The following is a 21325-nucleotide window of genomic DNA, read 5'->3' as shown; positions in this document are numbered from 1 at the left end:
CGAATTCAAATAAGTTTTTTGTCTTTATGCATGGCACACAAGGTGGTTACAGGTGTGTTTGCCTCTGCTAGAAAATATTGAATTGCAATCCTTTAATGATTTGTGAAAACGTGATGTCTTTATAACGTTGATTAAATCATTGATGTAAAGACTTTGTACCTATATTGTTTATTTACGCGAGCTCCCTCACTGTTGTTCATCAATTTGATTATCACCCTGTGCACAAGTGCTTAAGTATATAATGACGTGTATCCAATAAAGAAACTATATGGAAAAAGTGCAATTGCATTTATTGGGTGTAAATGTAAACTAATCACATAGGCACAGTATGATAGGACAAGTGTCACGTTCACAATACTTGCAAAAATTATCAAATAAAATGTAAACTCCATCCAGATACTCAACTCTACTTTGTACAAAAATATATCGTCGAGTGAGAACATGAACCTGACTGTTTTCATCAAGACCACTAAAGTCAATGATATGTTTTCCAAATAATTTTTAATAATTAATTCAAATGTTATATGCAATCTCGTCAGTGTGTTAGAAATTGAAAACACTAAATTTGCCACTTAGATAATATGAAAACATGGTATTAAGTGCCACATTACTAAACAAGGGACTTTGCTTTACTATCCGAAAATACAGTTGATTCATCTCACTACACCTGCGGTGCCCCTAATCTCCTATACATTTTTTTCAGATTCCCGTTTCAGAATGGAAATTACCCGCCCCTTTAAAAATGAATTATTACAGGGAGATGAGGTCTCAAAAGGAAAATCTATTATTGTTTCTTCATGGAAATAAATCTTCAACTGTTGGACAAAATGAAACGTTCTTTGGTACCGTATCTACGTTCCTTCTTGACAACTTTGAAAGTATACTTGAACAGTGCGTTTTTTATTTTATACATTTTTAAAAAATTTTGATTTTTTGTTTGTTACTAATATTGTCGGTTTATTTCCTGTGTAATCACAAACCTGCTCAGTTTTCAGTTAGCCTAATGTTCGTTTATTGTTTGTTGTGACTATTTAAAAATGTTTTTTTTTTTTGCATATTGTTTTTTTTTTTTTTGTATATATGTGTGTGTGTGCGTGTAGAATTTGTTATTTTCTTGTTCTTTAAGTAAGCACATAATGCTTCTTAGCGATTTGCCTACGTTCCTCTTGAATACACTTTGAACAACGCGGAATACCAATTCGCACTCACATTATGTGATCTTGAACAGAAAAGTGCCATAATTATTCGGCCTCAGGTTCACAAATTCGATTGGTATTCAGTAAATGTGCAATGATAGTGGCTTTCTTCAGGAAACATAATTAAACACGATAAAAAACTAAAGTTTGATTATGCAAAAAAATATTTCTAAATCATTTAGATATAGTCTCAGATAAAAACTCTAATTTTTTAAACCACTAAAAAATCCACTTCACAGTTTCTCTCCCTTTATCCTGTTCTCAATGTTGCCATAGGCGTTCTCAGAAAACTTGTTCAGATCCACATGGGTGGTCACCTCTTCTCTCAGTAATTTCTCCAAATGGACAACCAACTCCTCAAATGTTGGACGACATCCGGGGTCTTGTTTCCAACACCACGTCATGAGCTGGTATCTAATAAGAGAATAGTATAGTAGATAGATAAAAGCGCCCCAAAATGTCATGTTTCTCAAATTGGAAGATAGCTATTAAAGATAATTTATATTTCACGATTTAAAAATAGCAATACACATAGCCTTGTCTCTTGGCGGTAAAGTCCTTATAACATCCCTCTGGCAGTCATTTTAAAGGAGCAACACCCACACAATCATACACAAAACAAAATAATTCTTTTATATTGCGGATTAGGTAGGCATATTCGTCATTTGTCTAGTATATCACTATAGTAGTATTGACTGCAGCTTTGCATGGGGTGCGCACACTGTAAAAGAGAGACGGCATTCTCCTTATGTTACGGCTACTAATATTGCCAAACGTAAAATGCGTAATATGTCCTAAAAGGGTATGTCAAATGAAAATAAATTGTCATTCACAGTTGAATTTAGTTCCATTGATGAGAATTATACGGAAGATAATTAGCTAGCTATTGAAACGTCAGTTCAGCGATGGCATGCTGACACGAATTTATAGCTTACAGTTCTGGGGTACAGTGTTAGGTTTTTTCATTCTGTAACCCTGGTCAATTTCTTCCAGTAATTCTCTTGCAGTCACCATGGTAGGGTAAGGAGTCGCTCCTAAAAGGGAAAGTATCCCATTTATAACATATTCGACTATCACTATATATGTTTCTCTGAAATAGTGGCCTATAATGAACATATTGCGAAAACGTTATAAGAGATACAGCCATGAGCCTTTGTTGACATGTTTTATGGTGCACGTCCTTATGTTTTATTATGGAGTATGATATTAATGAAGAAACCAAATTCAGTTCAAGAGAGCATTAGACAATGATAATGTAAAGACAAGTTCACATTGTCATCGGACTAGGATGTTTAACTTACCTAAAGTAACGAATTCCAAGAGCAGTACACCAAAGACCAGCACGTCATGCACTCTTTGTGGTATATAACTTACCTAGTGTTACAATCTCCCAGAGCAGTATACCATAGGCCCACACGTCACTCTTTGTGGTGTATAACTTACCTAGTGTTACAATCTCCCAGAGCAGTATACCATAGGCCCACACGTCACTCTTAGTGGTGTACACACTGTCTGACAGAGACTCTGGGGCCATCCATCTCACCGGTAATGGGCCCTGGTATATATGATAATTGCACGCATACAGTATTATATCTCATAGCTCAGGTAATAGGGAAATAGCCACAGAATTACAGGGTTACCACTTAATATGGAATATTTTTTATCATTGTTATTTTTGAGGGCTGATTTAAAAAAATTTGGCTTGATTCATCAAAAACGTATGCCATTGAGTGATAAAAATATCCAGTCTTCTATTGTTAGATATTTTGGTCAATAATATCAAATCTGACATAAGATGTCATTCAAAAGAAAAGAACACCCCCAGAAAACCATATCAACAGTTTGATGTCAGTATTAATTTTAAGCTAAGATATTAAAGAAAATGATAGCCTCCCGACAGTGATATGTTACACAGTCAAAGAAATCATTACAGTAAATCATGAAAAGTCATCAATAGCAGGTGTGACCTCCAGCAGCCGTGGCATACCTTGTGAAAAGTTTTTTAGAGTTTGGATGGGGATATCATTCCACGCAGTGATATTCGCTTGTCGCAGTTCATCACTATTTACCGGCCGATGACCATAGCTATTAATTCTGTGAGTTACTTCCGCCCACAGACTTTCAATTGGGTTCATATCTGAGGAGTTTGCAGGCCAGGGCAGTTGCTGAACCCATTGGTTTCGAAGAAAAACAGTGATTCTGCGAGTTCGATGTGGGGTTGCGCAGTCGTCTTGGTACACAAAGTTGTTCCTGGAGATGACTCTTACAAATCAAAGCATTGTTTGCTGTAGAATGTCTCTGTAGGAACCCTGGTTGAGGTTGCCTCCTAGAAAAACCAACTGGTTCTGGGCACCGGCATAAAATGCTCTTCAAACAGAGACGTTAACACCCCCCTGCTTGCACCCTAGCCAGTACACAATCATCGTTTTATGCCTCTCGTACACGTCGGCGGACACGGATTCGACCATCAACCCTAAAAACTCCATATCTGGCCTCATTACTGAAAACGACGTGATTCCAATGTTTTGGCTACAAAGGCACGTGTCCCCAGCCTATTGCAGACGTCGCTGTGTATGACCTGCTGTTAACAGTGGTTTCCCTACTGGCCTTCGTGCAAAATAACCGGCTTGCAGTGATCTCTTGTTCACGAGGGATCTTGAAATGGGCGTTTGAATGACCTTCTGCCCCTCTTTTCTGAGGTCACTGGTTGTCTTTGTACGACCAGCAAGGCGCACTCTGAGGAGAAGGCGATCCTGTCTTCTTGGTGTGATACGCGGACACCCTGGTCGAAGTATTGTAGTTGGTGCCCCTTTTGTAGCTTTTCTTTGGAGGACTTTACTAACGGTTCCTGATAAATGTTGCATTGCCTGGCAATAGCTGTCAGTATCTGGCCATTTTCTCCTAGAGCAAGAATCCCATAGTAAGCTGCGTTGCTTAGCTGTCGAACCATATCTTCTTCAAGGTACCTGTCAAGTTTCAGAGCGATATCTTTGTTGCTTCTCTAAATACACTCCAAAGATTGGCCAACCCATGCGTTTTTATACAAGGGCAGAAATTGCCGAAAAGACCACCCCTCACATTTCTGACCACAGAACATGCAACTGCATGCATCAACTGTTTCGACAGTTGTATGGTAATTAGGTAACACACCTGGCTACACATGGAGTGACACCTCAGTTTTGGATTTAAAGTAGTTAGAGAGAAAATGAATATTTTGTAGAAAATAAACTCGCCAAAAAATAATATTCCATATTAAGTAGTAACCCTTTATTCTTAACCTACCATGGATGTACTGGGTACACTGTAAAAACAGTGTTTAGCTCTGAGACACATTTCTAAGCGCCTGTTTTGTCTCATTTTTTCCACGCGTTTAGCACCTAAGCACGTTTAGCCTATTAACATGTTACACGCTTTGACATGCTTGACGCCTAATAAATGTAGGGTGTATTTGTTTAACTTAAAGGTTGTAACGTTTTCAACTGTTTCAGTCACTCTCTCTCTCTCACACACACCCGCGCGCGCGCGCGAAGTCACGGTCACCTTTAACTGCTATAGCTATCTATCTATAACAGGGTACCGTGAACTGTCAACATAGTTGATTCACACCATCACCTTTACAGCGGGACTTATTCATCCTCGTGTTAGCTGACCTTGCGAGGAAGTTAATTGGAATATATTTCTGAAAAACAAGTTAGGAAAATTCACTAGTTTACTAAAGACACGAAACAACTATCACTTTTACTTTAAAACAATTTTTTCATGTTTTGATAAAATGCGTTAAGGTATTGATGTTCATTTATTTTTTCCGGAAGTAATGAACAATAGAATATCAGGATGATGGTGGGGTATTCATTATAATAGTTTTTTAAGCTTTCATCGCATGCTGGTTATTTTGGTAACGATAGTCCGAATATTTTTCAAATCGCACCGCTCTAGTCGCCGACTAACCCAAGCCCATTTTGGAATTAACCGCTAACTGTAGTTCATACAACATAAGACGTGTTTTGGTGATTAATAAAAAAAAGTTTTCAAAACATTAAATAATGTTTTTCCAGAATGTTATAAAACGTATATAAAACTGCAAGGGCATCATTTTGCATGGAGTTAAAAACACCCATAACGTTACCATGACGTTATTCTATACCGTCACCATCATGTAACCAGCTGATAACGTCGTGAAAACGTTATTTGTTATTTGGATTATTACTTAATAGGCCTATTTTAAATAATCACACGTTATTGCAAGGAAGGACACAACGCGTTCGAGCAGGCTGCTTCTCGCCTCCAACAGCCCATATGTTTACAAGGGGAAGTGTTAAGCAAAATTGTTGAGTCTTGTAATAAACTTGTTATGGGATCGTATATATGGGATTGTGAAGCATTTTTTTCTGTGACGAGCTTGAAAAGCTAAACATGTTGTTTAGCAGCTCCACGCGTTACGGAATTCCACACCTATAGCAGCTCCATATGTTTAGCAGCCTCACGCGCTTAGCAGAGGAAGTGCTTAGCCAATGTGCTTAGCTTGTGATAGACTTGTTATAGAATCATATGCCGGTGAAGCTAAACACATAGCTAAACGTGTAACAATGCCAACGTGTCTAGCTTTTTCTTCTGTGAAACGTTTGAAAAGCTTTACGCGTTTAGCATTTACACAGATTTCTAAATGCGTATAGGTGCCTAACGTGTGTTGTATGTATTTAAATGCTAAACACTGTTTTTACAGTGTATGACCGGAATTTTAAACAGATTGTTATACACAGTCTAAATGTTTGTTCTAGTAACAACATATGTCGATAGCAGGCGATGAAACGTAAAAATATAATTCTTAACACAACTGTACCCATGATACAAGCCTCATAAGTTATAGTTTAAATATTTATAAAGACGTCCTTGCGTCAGCTATAATTTAACACTACTGAATTACTACATCACATCTGGGACATGAAAAAAAGATAAATAATTTGGAGACACAAATTGGATGACTGCATGAATGTTACATTGTAAATTGCACAGGTGTTTTAAAATAATTTATTAACATTTCACGCACTTGCAATTTACTCAGGTACTCCCGACTCTCAATCACATCTCTAGCAAGACCAAAATCTGCCACTTTGCACTCAATGGACTCACTGACGAGGACATTGCGGGCTGCAAGATCACGGTGCAGGAACTGAATAGGAACATAGATATATTTTAGCAATATTTGTATTTTAACAAAAGCTGCATAAGTGAACACGTAGTCAACGGGAACGGTGTTTTATATCTATGTTATTTCTAATGCCTTTCCACAATGCAAGTCGCAAAATAACGTGTCAACAGAAGACAAGATTGGAATGGTTTTAAACAGAAGGCACTATTAGCAATACGCATTTATTTCATTTACATACCCCATGCTTCGATATGTGTGACATTCCTTTGGCTACGTGCTGCGCAAAGGAAAGAAGGTCGCGGGACGTTAAGCTTTTACTCCCTCCGTGCAGGTTACCGTATGCGCTGTCACTGCGGCTACTGCGCAGAAATGACTTCAGGTTTCCATTACTAAGGTACTCAAGGGATATGAATACGGGCTCTAGAATAAGCATACAAGCAGGATGATATGCTACTAGAATGGTTTAAATCTCAGTCCAAAACTGAACAGAATTAAATTACTGCATGGCATAGGTTCTGAATTAATCTTCATTCCACTTTGAAAATTTAGTAAAGTGATTAAGTTACCTTCTTTAGAATACCCTAACAGTCTCACGACATTCGGATGCACTGGTAATGAAGCCATTGTCTCAATCTCTTGTAAAAAGTCTTTTCTGTCTGCATCGGTGGCATTTTCTAAAACACATATCAATTAATCATATTAATATAATTTTCGTTACTAGTAGAATATCAAAATACATTTTACAAATGTATTAAAAAGGGCGGTCACCTGGCCCAAAATTGACCACTGATACGGGTTTGCGTTATTGGATACTTTTAGCATGTGCTGCTCACAGTCTTTATTATTTTTTTATTTCTATTTTTATTTTATTTTATTTTATTTTATTTTATTTTATTTTATTTTACTTTATTTTTCTTTTTTTTTTTTTTTTGTCATTAATTCAAAGCAGTGTGTCATTTTACAAATGATTAATTTTGCATTTCAGTCTGTCCGAATTTTTTTGGGCATCAGCGCGTGAGGCTGTGTTTAATCTCGAATACAATATTTTACATTGCTTTTAAAACGTAATTATATATATCTGGCATACTTAATCAATGTCATGTGAATCAATCACTAAAGCATTGTTTTATTATGTGTAAAGCAACAAATCTCAAATCAGCAACAAATCGAAAGTAACGTTAACAACACGACAAAGATGGCTAACGTGTAAATGCACCCTAAATTGATTTTACCTTTCAAGAGTTTTACTGCAAAGTTACTTATTCCAGCATTGTTCTTTTTATCTTCTGCCCTCCATACCTGCCCAAAATGCCCCTGGCCGATAGGGCATATAAGGCGAATGTCGTTCAGATCTTTTACCAGTTCATTCTGCATTATTTCACAATACTCGTTTTGCTTTGAACAACAGAAATCAGTGAATTAATAAACCTCTTCACCACAGCTATATTCAAACGTTGGAATTAGTTTAATGTCGTTACAGAATTACACGATCCTAACACGTGCATATATATATATATATATATAATCCAAATTCAAACAAATTTACTGAATTAAAAGATAGGGAGTGGTGCTACCTTGTCGTCAGTCAGTGATAACGGTAACTCATACACGTGAACGTTTCCCTCATTTTTTGACATTTTTACATCTGCAGCAATTCTTCTAAAACAGCCAAAGTCGGAGAAAACTTGCCCGTTGCGTTTTTTCTGAATTGAACAAATTGATATTAAATATAATGAATTCCTTTTTTTATTTAAAGAAAGCTTTGTATGTTCTCCCGTTGAAATACATGTTCATTGATATACATGTATCATAAATCAAAATACAAATACTCAACATATTATCACACCAGTATATTAGAAATACCTCTCGTTTTAAAAAATTATTATTATACATTTTAATGATATGCAAAATCAAATCATTTAGTATATAACGTCACTTTATGGAATTTAATGATGATATCCCGAGTAAGTTGGTGACAAACCTTGTGCACGATAACTGCCACGAGGAAAGCAACTATAAGTATAGAAATTACTCCTACAGCTCCTCCAATAACAGAAGAATCGTCTGATGAAGGTAAAAATGAAGAACAATAAAGGCCTGTTGAATTGTTAAATCAATAGACGTTTACTGAAAGTAGCATAATTCTATTTATAACATTAACGTTCTCGTGAATAAAACTCTTGAATAAAACTGCCCCTTACACATGGGTGCGTTTGTAGTTTATGCCTCACTTCGATTCAGTATGAAAATATTAACATTACCCATATTGATAGTCAGAAAGTTTACATGATACAAAACTTTCTGACTATCAAAACTAAGATCCAATGAAACTATTTTCACATTTAATTACCCATATTGTTTGGTGCTCTTTCGCCAGATGGAGTCATCCCTGATGTAAAAGATATATGTCATGCATTATCCGCCCATTCAGAATGTTAATAAACAATATTACACATTAATGAAATATACGTATAATTACTTTTTTTTTGGACTGGAATCCTCCCGTGTTTTGGCTTAATGTGATTAAAGTACATAACATAAAAATATAAGGAATAACAGAAATAAAGACTTGGGTATAATATGTAAGGGTAATAACGCGCCCTTAACATGTGTTTATAATAAATACATGTATGGAGCTTTATACTGAATTTGTACGCACCTGGTGATGGAATTAATGTAGCCTCGGTGGAGATATCTGAAAGTATATCAACATGATTTACTCATTACATTTCATGCATTTTAAGATAGAATGTACTGACATTACCATATTACCGAAAGTGACATGTGACTAGGGAGTTCCTTGCTTTACATACAGTATTATGCATTACAATAGTCCATGTATGTAACAAAATTGTTCTTTAAACATGCAAACAAAGCATTAAATGAACTTTTTATTCTTTGTGGTGCACATTTTTGTCATAAATGTCAAACTGCACATGAAAGCACTATATATGTCTCTGTTACCTATTGCACCAAAGGCTTTGTAAAGAATTACCTTTTCGGACATTTTTTCCGGAGAACATACGTCGAAGCCATGGCAGAAAGCCCCCTGAGTTACAGTTTAAATATCTATAAAGACTTCCTTGCGTCAGCTTTAACTTACCTTGACTGAATCACTACAAAATCATATTTTAACACGATACAAAATAAACAATATATGACACGGAGCTTGTTACTGGGAAATACGTTACCATTTAGGTTTCTAACACCATGGTACAAACATGGTAAAAATTAAATGTAGATGTAAATGTAAAAATGGGCAAACCGTACATTTTGGTTCTATACACATATATGTTTTAAAAATTGAATACAATTTCTAATTCGTTCAAATTTATTTATTGATAATTTAGCATGTATATTACGGTTTAATTGGCATGGGTGTTTCGCAAACCTCACTTTAATAAGACGCTAAACATGTATAATGTATGTTGCACCTACCTCCATTTTTATCTTTTACTAAAACAATAGTCCTTGTTGGTGAAATAATGTCATTTTGCTTGCCTAGAATATCCATGGCACACGTGTAGTTTCCACTGTCAGATATGTTCGCTGTTGGAATATTAAGTTGGAAGTTCTGTGAACCGCTAGGATTGTAAACGTTGTCTAGAGTTATGCCTCTCCCAACACACTCCTCTATTGTCTCATTCACTTTTGCTGACACAAAAAGGCACCATGGAATACCATCTTTAATCCATTTAATCTGAAAACTCACAGTTGACAAATCTATGGACGTGCTGAAGTTGCACCACAATGAAAAAGAGTCCCCAGCGGTAAGTTGTATGACCAGTGGTACAGTGGTCACTGGGATCAACGCTTCACTGACAGGAGCAAACTGACAAAACACTGAAATATCAATTAACCATTTATAAATCAAACTACTTTCCAAAGTTTGTTTTCAGAAGTATGGTTTACATTTACACAATATCGGGTACATGTAAGAGTTAGGGCCTATAATTTGAGCTACTAATATTGTAGCTTTACAACAATATCGTGTCAATCTAACAATCAAAACACATATATAGGTTAATTAAAAAACGAATGTTATCTGTTAGAAATGACCTAATTTTAAATTTATCTCACCGTCTAGATGACCCATGGTCAGATGTATAAATAAGACCAGAGGAAAAAACATGCTTTTAATAGCCTCTGAAAACACAAATCGTAAATATCTTAAATCAGATGGAAGTCTATTTTCATAACTATTTCCTCCTAGGCTCAACCCAATGAACCTAATACCATTAATGTACCATTTATCTAAAATACTATTTCGTTGAATAACACATATTATAAACATCAAGGTACATTTGTAAAATTGTATGCCAAATTTAGAAGCCGTGAAACCGTGATCATACTACTTGTTAAATAAAGAAGACAAAGCATTTTAATGTTAAAACTTACTAGCCTTGGGATAGATCTTATGTCGAAGTTTTCACATATTAAAATTCAAACATGTCGTAGGTTAAAACTCTCTTCCGCTTTGATAATGATATGCAGAAGGCTTCGGACTTTGATACGCGGGGTAACCTCGCAGACAATCATCTGACGCTAACACGAACAGTTGAAGATGAAGTGGATGTTAACGCTCGTATTTACTTGCATGTATCCTGCGTCTGGCGGTGAGTTTATTACTTTGAAACGGGTTTTCCCTGATTAATTATTATTATCTTTCTTTTGAGGTAACAGGCATTCTATTAAGAGCGAGTTGCAAGGGATATATTCATATTTGGGTTTCATTCATCTTGGATATTTCAAAGAACAACCTCACCCTTTGCTATCTTAATTCATTACTTTATGATTAGTTCATTGGGAGTGTATGGGTGTGTAAGTTATGATTCTCAAATAAAACATCGGACTTATATATGGTTATTTCAGTGGTGTGCCAGACTGTGATACAGAGTGAAGAGGTCACCCCAACCACGACTACAGATGTCACTGTAGAAACCATCTCTCCTGTTGTCACCGTAGAAACTATTTCTTCTGTTGTCACCGTAGAAACCACCTCTCCTGTTGTCACCGTAGAAACCATCTCTCCTGTTGTTACCGTAGAAACCACCGCTGGGGACTCTTTTACATTGTGGTGCAACTTCAGCACGTCCACAGATTTGTCAACTGTGAGTTTTCAGATTAAATGGATTAAAGATGGTATTCCATGGTGCATTTTTGTGTCAGCAAAAGTGAATGAGACGGCAGAGGAGTGTGTTGGGAGAGGCATAACTCTAGACAACGTTTACAATCCTAGCGGTACACAGAACTTCCAACTTAATATTCCGACAGCGAACATATCTGACAGTGGAAACTACACGTGTGCCATGGATATTCTAGGCAAGCAAAATGACATTCCTTCACCAACAAGAACTATTGTTTTAGTGAAAGGTATGTATAGTCGTGGTGTGTGTGTGTGTGTGTGTGTGTGTGTGTGTGTGTGAAACAGATATGCTTTCAAATATCACTCTGAAATGATGGTATTGACGATCTGGATCTTTAATCAATCAACCTAGATCTATGTTAATTATAATCTATTTGGTATCAATACAAATATTACACACAAATTCTGGATATTTTCAAATGTATTGTATCTTTATGTACAAAACGTAATTCGCAAATCGTGATAATCTTTTTAAAACAGAGACATCAGTGCCTATCTGCCGACAGATAAGATGAGTATTTTCATTTTGTGACATTAATGGTAGTCCTAGGAATGGAAGACCGGGGTCCCAAGTGATTAGTTCAGGTTAGGGTTAGTATAGGGGACGATTGTCACCTGTACAAAGTAATGGGGAATTAAATACGGTTCCGAGCGTACTACCATTTCTGTCACACCGGGTCTACCTCCATGGGAACACGGTAAGTTTATACTGAACTTACATGTGCAGCAATTGATGGTAGTTTTATATATATGTCTAAGTTCGTTGTAAAGTGTGAAACATTTGAATGCGAAGTATTTCCCTTATAATCGTGCACACGTATTGCTAATCAAGAAAAAGTACGGCCACTTTATTTAAACAGATCAGTCTTTATCACGCATCGTTTCCCAAAAACTGTATTTAAATTTTATTAATGTAAAACTCCATCTTAAACCAGTTTTCCTAAGACCAGTCGGTGAAACCAGATACAATCTCTCTTTTTTTTTCGGATAAGAGTATTGTATTCATCATTGTCATTACAGATCAACCAACGCCACAGGCCATCATTTCAAGCACGAGTATTAAAGTCAGTACAATAAATGGTAATTATATACTTTGTACTCTTATCCGATTATAATGGTTCTTGTCTTTAAATATGCAGTATATGCTGCATGGTAGTGTGAATAAGAAAAACTGAAAATCGCACTACAACATGAAACTAAAACGAAAATTTGAACCGAACTCACTTTGCTTTTTTACTCAAAAACTGGCTTTGCTTATATAGACTTGGCATTTAATATGGAATATTTTTTCCAAATCATAATTCATCAGTTTTTTTTCCTATTTTGCTGGCTGATAAATGAAAATAAGGATTAAAATCGTGTTTTAATAACTTTTGATAATCTATTCGATGTCAGTATGACACCAGTTCATTAACTGAATTCGCCAGTGGAGCAAACAAAAATACATTGCCTATTTTAAATCATACGACAATCACTGAAAACGATATTTTGGATCCCCATATTTCCTAACTATTGTCTTTAAAAGAGTTACACGTCCCACAAAGGCCCCACATGTCAGTGTCTAGTCACAGCAACAGTCGCTGTTACGCTTGACCTCATCTTCCTGCTACCAGAGGTTTCAAGCGACAAGACATTCCTTATGATAGGTTTTTAGAGTTTAATCTGAAATAAAATTTCAGGCAACGGTTAAAGCTTGTTCAATTTGGCTCAGTTTTGTTGTAGGACATGCAGGCCGTTGATTCGGCGAGTCATGACCTACCGACATATTGTCTATATGGTTCAATTATGGCGATTTTGATGACTAAGGTAGCTACTCATTCCCTTGGTTCTGTAGGTTATCTGCTATTAAAAGTACTCTGTGTGAACCGGCAATCTCATCGTGCAACCTAATGTTGTTCCTAAGGTGCCCCAGATTATTCCTTTAATTGATCTGGTTCAGGTTTTCATCGATGACTACCATCGGTATTTTGGCACCAATGTGGTATCCACTCCAAATACTGACACTGTCAATGACCCTGGTCACTTAAGAAGTGGCACACGCTTCGTCGTAGGCCTCTTCAGGATGTCTGTTAACTATGTTTTGACCAGTTAAGCGGTTCAGGTGAAGTCTGACCCCAATAAAGAAAGCCAAGCGATTTCAGTGTTCTACCCAGAAACGGTCATGGTCCCCAATTCATTAGAGAAACAGACTACCTGTACGTTGCTTTGCTGTTAACAGTGGCTTCCTCAGATGTCATCTGGTATCTTAACCTGCTGAAAACAGTTTGGTGTTCGCTAAGAGCTTTGAAAAAAAGCGTTTTGGTGACAATTTGCCCCTCCTTCAAAACGGACTGGGTGATTCTGGTTTAATTGCAGCAGCATATCCTGAAGAACAATGAGTCCTGTACCCTGGTGGTAAGACGCCAATGCATTGGGCGTGGTCTCTGTGTAGGAACATCAGTCTGGGCATTACTCTATAAAACTGTATAGACCATTCCGTTTGACACAACAATCTGTCTGGCAATGGCTGTGCTTTTCGCGTCATTCTGGCACAGATTAACAATTTTGTAAAACACTGCTTAACTCATTTTACGCACTGCAAAAACCGACCTCTTGCATGCAAAATTTCAAACTCTTCTATGCAGTAGTTGCCGACATATGGATACTTTTTTGACAGAACTATGCTTCGCCAAAGCCAAGCTTTGATCAGCCCAGAGGAGCACTGCCCAATTAAATCACTGCATATTACACAAGGCAAAGGCAACAGAGCAACAGACTTGGTAGTCAGTTAATTGGCAGCGACACCTGACTTCACACTTCTCCAGTAAGATGTCTTATATAAGATCTGATTTAAAAAAAAAAAAAGAACGCATTTTTATCTAGGTATACCTTTAAAACTGAAATATTTCATATTAAATATCAAGTCTGTAATTTTAGCACTGCAACTATAACATAATACAATTGGGTACGTTTTAGTACATACACATGGCTCAGGTCTTAGTTTGGTGAAATATCATAGCATTGGAAGTTAATGAGATGAACTCCTGTGTTGAAAACTCTTAACTATGCCAGACCTGAAACACTTTAGCGTTTTTTAGTAAAGAAAAGCATCCATATCATCGTGGGGAAGCTTTTAATGTATGGGCGATGCAAAGTATTTTGTTGAAATGGCCAAAATAAAAAATGACCTAGAAAACACTGTATTTTATTAACGAAAAGATAAATCAACATAGAAAATGGGAAATATAGAACAAAGCCGATATAAAACTCCTGATTATTTCCCACCAACGATTTATCTACGATCAAGAGCCATCTGGCATCTTCATAGATATACCAAAGTAAGTAACAGGACTGAATAGTACACATACACAATAGAACAAAAACAGTCGTTTAACAAAAAGCTGTAAAACACATCAGTAGATAATTGAACGATAAGTGTGCTACTTCAGACAGTAAGGCATGTTTCGGTTAATGTTTTCCCCTTCAATCCAAAATTTTCAAACAAGTGGTGTTCATATCTTCATATGCACCTTTCATAAAAAAATCTAGATTAAATACCCAATTATCATGGCAGATTTTCTATTAGATAAATGAAAAGCGTTAGATGAAAATTTGACTAACAGTTTATTTCATTTTCAGAGATTACGACTCCTGCATGGCCAATTACATCAACTAAACGTAAGTCGATGTCAGTTCTCATGCCTATCAAATTCAAATATACATCATAACTTACATCTTTTAAAAAAAACATTTAATACATGTACAAAATTTAGCATTAAAGGGGATCGATACGTCTTACATTTCTTTTGAATGTGAACTACTTATCTTAGTATATGTTCTTGCAATAACAATAAACGCCTTTAGAGCACAAACGTTCCTTTATGCATCACCCTACTTCCTCTTGCACTTAGGGTTTCCGAGAGTTTTTCGGCAATTTTGCTGCTTTGTATATCGCATGAGACAGTGATTATTTCTCGAAGTAACTCTGTAACTAAGTAAGGGTGTATTCAGAACTAGTTGGTATGTGGAATTACTAGTCCACGGATTAATTACGACGTGACCCACTTTAAAGCGTGGCGAGATTTAATTGCCCCACTCCTGCTGGGACGACGCTCTTGGGGTGGGTGGGCGGGAATCCATTGTCAGGTGAGCCATATTTGATCCCCGGACTAGTTAGTCCGCGGATCAACTTGGTTGTAAATGCGGCCTAAGACATTATTATGTAAATGGGCATGGTTGATGGCTAGGCTGTGCAGTACATTCCAGTGTCATTTTATTATTATTGATATTATTTAGCTATTTGTTATTATTATAAAGTGTGGTTTCTTTCTGCATTGTTTATTACGTCCTAAAGAGCCGGGCCCAAACAATGGTCCTGAGGCGCTAGAGGGTAGTTGTTCCTTTCTACTTCATTGATAGCACCCTTCGTAGTATGTGTGTTGTGCCGAGGAGAACTATCTTCTGGACTTCGTGGATGTTGATGTTTCCAGGGATTTTGTCGGTGTATTTCTCTAATCCCTTCTTCACAAGTCCCAGAGCTCCAATGACCACAGGTATTGTTATGGTCTTTGTACCCCACATTCTGTTGATCTCGATCTCCAGGTCCTTGTACTTTGACAGTTTTTCTGTTACCTTGACAGAGGTGTTGCGTTCTGATGGTATTGCCATGTCTATAAGGGTGCATTCCTTGTTTTTCTTGTTCTTGATAACGATATCTGGTCTATTCGCTTTGATCTCTCTGTCGGTCTGTATGGGCATGTCCCACAGGATGGTGATCTCATTGTTCTCAGTGACTGTGTTGGGCTGATGTTCATACCATTTGTCAGCTGTCTTGATCTTGTATTCTCTGCAGATCTTCCAATGCAGGTAGGTTGCTGCTTTGTTATGTCGGTGAATGTACTCTGTCTTTGCCAGTTCTGGGCAGCCTGAGATGATGTGGTCAATGGTCTCTTCGTATCTTCCACAGATCCTACATTGTGGGTCAGTTCCATCTTTGATGATGTGATGGTGGTAGGCTCTAGTGGCCAGACTCTGGTCTTGTGCAGCAATGATCAGGCCTTCTGTCTCAGCTTTTAGTCCGTTTGTCTTCAGCCATTTGTTGGTCTTTTCTTGGTCTACATCTGCCTCTTTGGTCCTTTTTGGGTACTTTCCATGTATTGGCTTTTCTTCCCAGGTTTTCCGCATTTGTAGCTGGCCAAGTTGTTTTAGCTTTGTTTGACTCTGCGGGCATACTTTGTTGTTGCTTCATTCTCGGTTGGTGGTATTTCTGGGATTTTCAGCTCCTGCTTGAATTTTGAGGCTTCCTTTTTGATCGAGAAGAGCTTTTTTCTATCCTCATGATATTTCACTAGTTGGAGGAGTGGGTCTTCTGTTGATGTCAGGTATGTGTCCAGGCCTATGGTGGTAATTTTGAAGGACAGTTCGAGTTGGACCAGGCCTCTTCCTCCTTCTGCTCTTGGAAGGTACAGCCTGTCAACATCAGCTTTTGGGTGGTGCATCTTTTCCATGGTCAGCATCTTCCTGGTCTTGGTGTCTAGTCTTCTGATGTCGCTCATTTTCCAGTTGATGATGTTAAAGCTGTATGTCACTACAGGTATGGCTAGGGTGTTGATAGCCTCAAATCGGTTGGCCGCGTTGAGTTCGCTCTGCAGTACCATTCTCACTCTCCTGAAGTACTCTTTCCTAACCTTTTCCTTCATGGCGGCGTGTTGGATGCCGTCTCCCTCATTCACTCCTAGGTACTTGTATGTGCCTTCTTGTTCTATTTCCTTGATGACGGTGTTGATGTCAAGGTTGATATTGGTGGTTTTAGTTAGCCGTCCTCTCTTGAAGGTGGCTTTTGCACATTTGTCGAGTCCATACTCCATCTTGATGTCATCACTGAAGGCCTTGACAATGGTGAGTAGGCCTGTCTGTTGACCATCATCTCTGGCAAAGGTCTTCAGGTCATCCATGTAGAAGAGGTGGTTAACTTTGCCGTTCTGTGATTCGTACCCATAGCTGGATCTATTGAGCATGGTGCTGAGGGGCGCTAATGCCAGGCAGAAGAGCAGTGGTGAGAGTGAATCTCCTTGGAAGATCCCGCTGTTGATGTTGATTGGTCTAGATGTTAGTGAACCATTTGCGTGGTGGAGATTTAAGGTGGTTTTCCAGTTCTTCATGCTCTGTACAATGAATCGGATGGTGGTGGGACAGACTCTGTAGATCTGTAGGCTCTTCTCTATCCATGTGTGAGGCACGCTGTCAAATGCCTTCTTGTAGTCGATCCATGCTGTTGACAAGTTCTTCCTTTTGGACTTGGCCTCTTCAAGTATGGCATTGTTAATTAGCAGCTGGTCTTTGCATCCGTAGCTTCCTTTCCTACATCCCTTCTGTTCAGCCGGTAACAGGTTGTTTTTGTCGAGAAAGGTGTAGGTCTTTTCTGTGATGATTGACGTAAGGATCTTATACATGGTCGGTAGACAGGTGATGGGTCTGTAGTTCTTTGGGTTCTGTGTTTCCTCTGTCTTTGGGAGCAGGTCTGTGATACCTTGAGTGAGCCACTAGGGACAATCATCTGGATTCTCTATGATGTTTGTTAATGCCCTTGCTAGGTCTTCGTGTGTGCTGGGGAGGTTTTTGATCCAGAAGTTGGCAACTCCATCTATCCCAGGTGCCTTCCAATTGCTGGTCTTGTTTATGGCGGCAATGGTCTCTGTGATATTGATTTCTGACCATTCTTGGTTCTGCAAGCCCTTGTGTTGGTCCTGTTCTTGTTGGATCTAAGTAGCCTGTTCATTGTGTCTTTTTTTATTCTCCCATATTTATTATTATTATTATTATTATTATTATTATTATTATTATTATTATTAATTTATTTGGTTGTTTAGGGGATATGAGCCCCTGCTTGAGAAGTTCCAATTAAGCAAAGGCATTAATTTACCAGCGTAGGTTGTATTCACAAAATGATGACCCTTTTCAGCTCGAATCTCCCAGCTGTTTGATGAAGATAATTTATCATTACAGCCAGTACAGTAAGTAGTTCAAAGGCCCCGGCAAGTAACAGATTCTCCAAAGAGACCATAATCGCTATCGGTGCCGGAGCTGGGGGAGGGGTGCTGTTGATTACCATCATCATCGTCGCGGTCACTTGTGTGAAGAAGAATAGCAAAGGGAATTCCACATCGGGTCAGTAACTTACTCTTTGTACAGTCTACGTGACGGATTAAATTGTCCACCAAAATTGTAGTTTAAATGTTTGTTTTAATATATGTACAGCAAGGTTTGAAGTACAAATTTTGTGGCACTAACTGATTTTTTTTTCATATCTCATTGATAAGATATCGACCAGATGAAGGCCACTTACAGAAAGAGTTATGTAAGTAGGACTCTTTATTGTTTTGATATAATAATAATAAAATCAAAGGCCTCTTGTGAACAAGGCCGTCTTGTTGCAGCGGTACCAGTCGGAAGGAACAAAAATCAACTAATTATATATAAGTGCTAATGTGTAGCGTTATTCGATATCTTTAACACTACCAGAACTTGAAATGCAACACATGTACTAGTTCTGTATATCTACAGAGGAAATAAAAAATCAAACGCACACCATCACTTTTCCTTATCAATATAAAAGTCGCCACTTTTAAAGCCCCTCGACAAGAATGCAGAGAATAGAGATGACAAGAGGAAAAGCAACGTAATGCCCCTATTTCACACAGACCCACGAATCACCACGAATCGCCAAATTTCAGTATTCGTGGTTGAATCGTAATCAGTTCGTGAAGTTCTTAACAGATTCGTATATAATCATTGTCAGTTCTTGCAATACTTGATCAATCGGGAATTCGTGGCAAAAATTTTCAGCTATTCAAAATTTTGGCCACGAACTCCCGATTCCAAAAATATGGTAGTGAATTCTTGACAATATTTGTGTGATTCCAGCCGAATCCCACGAATATTCGTAACACTCTCGCACCTGTATCGTAATCGTGTCGAATTAGACCAGAAACTTTGCAAAATCTCACAAATTCTCACGAATCCTGAAATTTGTCAATTCCTGGCGATTCGTGGGATTCGTGGTCTGTGTGAAATACGGACATAAGTAGTATGGCTCTGGATTAACAGTTGGCATCAATATATTTTAACAGATATTCAGTAACATTTTAGGAAGACAGACATGAAACATAAAGCTTGATAAAAACACCCGTTAACGTAACTGCTGTAAACCACTTTAAAGCGTTGGTCTCATTTCAGCCTATGGAAGAGAACGCAGAGAATGTAGATGACCGGAGGAAGAGCAACGTAAGTAGTGGGGATCGTACCGATACTTTCATGAAATATTAATTAAGCAAATGGAAAAAACAATAGGCATACGTGTACATGTTTTTTAACAAATATTTGGCCAAATTGTTATGGAAGACAGACGTCGAACAAAAGTCTGTTTTTTTAATTATTATTTATATAGAAGAACCCTATGCTGAAACTACTTTTATGCTTTTTACATTTAACAACTCTTGGTGCTCTAGAGACTATATAATAATTTGGTCATTACAGCCCCTCGACAAGAATGTAGAGAACCTCCACTATGCTGATTTGGCAATACATGATCCCAAGTCGTCCAGATCTAAGGGAACAGGATCAGCTAAGTCAAAAACGTTAACCGTAAACCCCAGCGACGAACGAGTAGAGTACGCAGCTGTAATGGCTTCCTAGAAAAGCGATATATCATTTCTACATTTTACTAAACTTAACGAGTTTTTATGTTGGTCATGATTTACTTTTGCAAAAAAATGCTATTTATTGTTTACACTGGTTTCTATCATATTCGCTTTTGGAGATGGTGCACACGGTGTCCTAATATATTTTACATAGACGCAATTAAGAGTAGGCAATGTAGATAAAAATGATTACATTTTTGAAGTTCTTTAGACAAAGCGACTGCATATAAACTATGTAAAAACACTCAATACTTGAAGTAGAATTTTAGGGGAATTATGTCATTAATTCCCTATATTTATCATTTTATTATTTATTTTTGTTTTCAAAATTAATATTTAACATCATATTGAAAACAGTAGAAAAGATGTTGGAAAACTCTCCTCCCGAGACACATTTTCAAGATTTTTGTTCCCGTCTACTGATATACTAATTTAGCATTACACACTGGGTATCATCTGTGATTACAGGTAAATTAAAACTGACGCTTAACATTAGACCCAAGCTGAGGTAACGCACTGCTAGCATATATGTTTAACTGCACATATTAAATATTGCTGTATTTACCGACTTCAACAAGATATGAATCATGGCAACCAACATAGCAACGTGTAGATAACAGGTGCTCCACACTGTATCTATCATATTAAGGTCACAAGAACATCTAAGGTCACTTGGGGTCAGTTGTATGACTAACACGTAGTTTGGTTGAAATGTTGAATTATATTGGAATGTTACTCCTTATATAGTAATACAAACTAGTACGATCAAAGATGTACCTAATGACCCCTTGCTGAAAATGTAGGCCCAATATGATAAGATGAATATTTACTCTGTATAGTTTTTTCACTGGTAGTTAAATTATATACAAGACATTTATCTTTTTTAGTTTAGTAAACTTGATTTGGAAAGTGCTTAAGGACCTATTGTATATATAATCGTTTTATATTTAATTTATATTTACATTTCTCAAATTGATACGAGTTTTAATAATAATAATAATTCAAAGAATTTTGTTTTGATTTTTTTTATTTTCCAAATAATTCCATTAATTGATATGTACAATATGTTTATTAAAATTATGTTTTTTGTACGTCAAAAGCCATGAAACATATGATCATTTTACCACACTAAAAATGATACTGTTTACCGGGATTT

At 37.2% G+C, this 21325-nt stretch overlaps 2 protein-coding genes and 1 long non-coding RNA gene across 3 annotated transcripts; 1 reads left to right on the top strand and 2 right to left on the bottom strand.

Moving 5' to 3' along the window:
• Positions 1-1429: 1429 nt before the first annotated feature.
• LOC106166809 (tyrosine-protein kinase receptor Tie-1-like) lies at positions 1430-6607 on the bottom strand. Its single transcript, XM_087017104.1, has 5 exons — positions 6580-6607; positions 6244-6416; positions 2571-2751; positions 2132-2230; positions 1430-1578 (listed from the first exon to the last, which is right to left on the bottom strand). The coding sequence occupies exons 1-5, from the start codon at positions 6605-6607 to the stop codon at positions 1430-1432; spliced, it is 630 nt and encodes a 209-aa protein (XP_086873230.1).
• A 9267-nt stretch (positions 6608-15874) lies between these two features.
• Positions 15875-16654, bottom strand: LOC106169420 (uncharacterized). Its single transcript, XM_013548878.2, has one exon. The coding sequence runs from the start codon at positions 16652-16654 to the stop codon at positions 15875-15877; it is 780 nt and encodes a 259-aa protein (XP_013404332.2).
• A 2087-nt stretch (positions 16655-18741) lies between these two features.
• Positions 18742-20428, top strand: LOC147760645 (uncharacterized). The gene is made up of 3 exons (XR_015335546.1): positions 18742-18827; positions 19706-19753; positions 20006-20428. It is a non-coding gene; the product is annotated as an uncharacterized LOC147760645 (long non-coding RNA).
• Positions 20429-21325: the final 897 nt, after the last annotated feature.

Source organism: Lingula anatina, chromosome 7, assembly GCF_051362555.1.
Source record: "Lingula anatina isolate TDL-2025a chromosome 7, LinAna3.0, whole genome shotgun sequence".
NCBI classification, from domain to species: domain Eukaryota; kingdom Metazoa; phylum Brachiopoda; class Lingulata; order Lingulida; family Lingulidae; genus Lingula; species Lingula anatina.
Note: the sequence above shows the minus strand (reverse complement) of the source record. Positions and strands in the feature narration are given on the sequence as shown.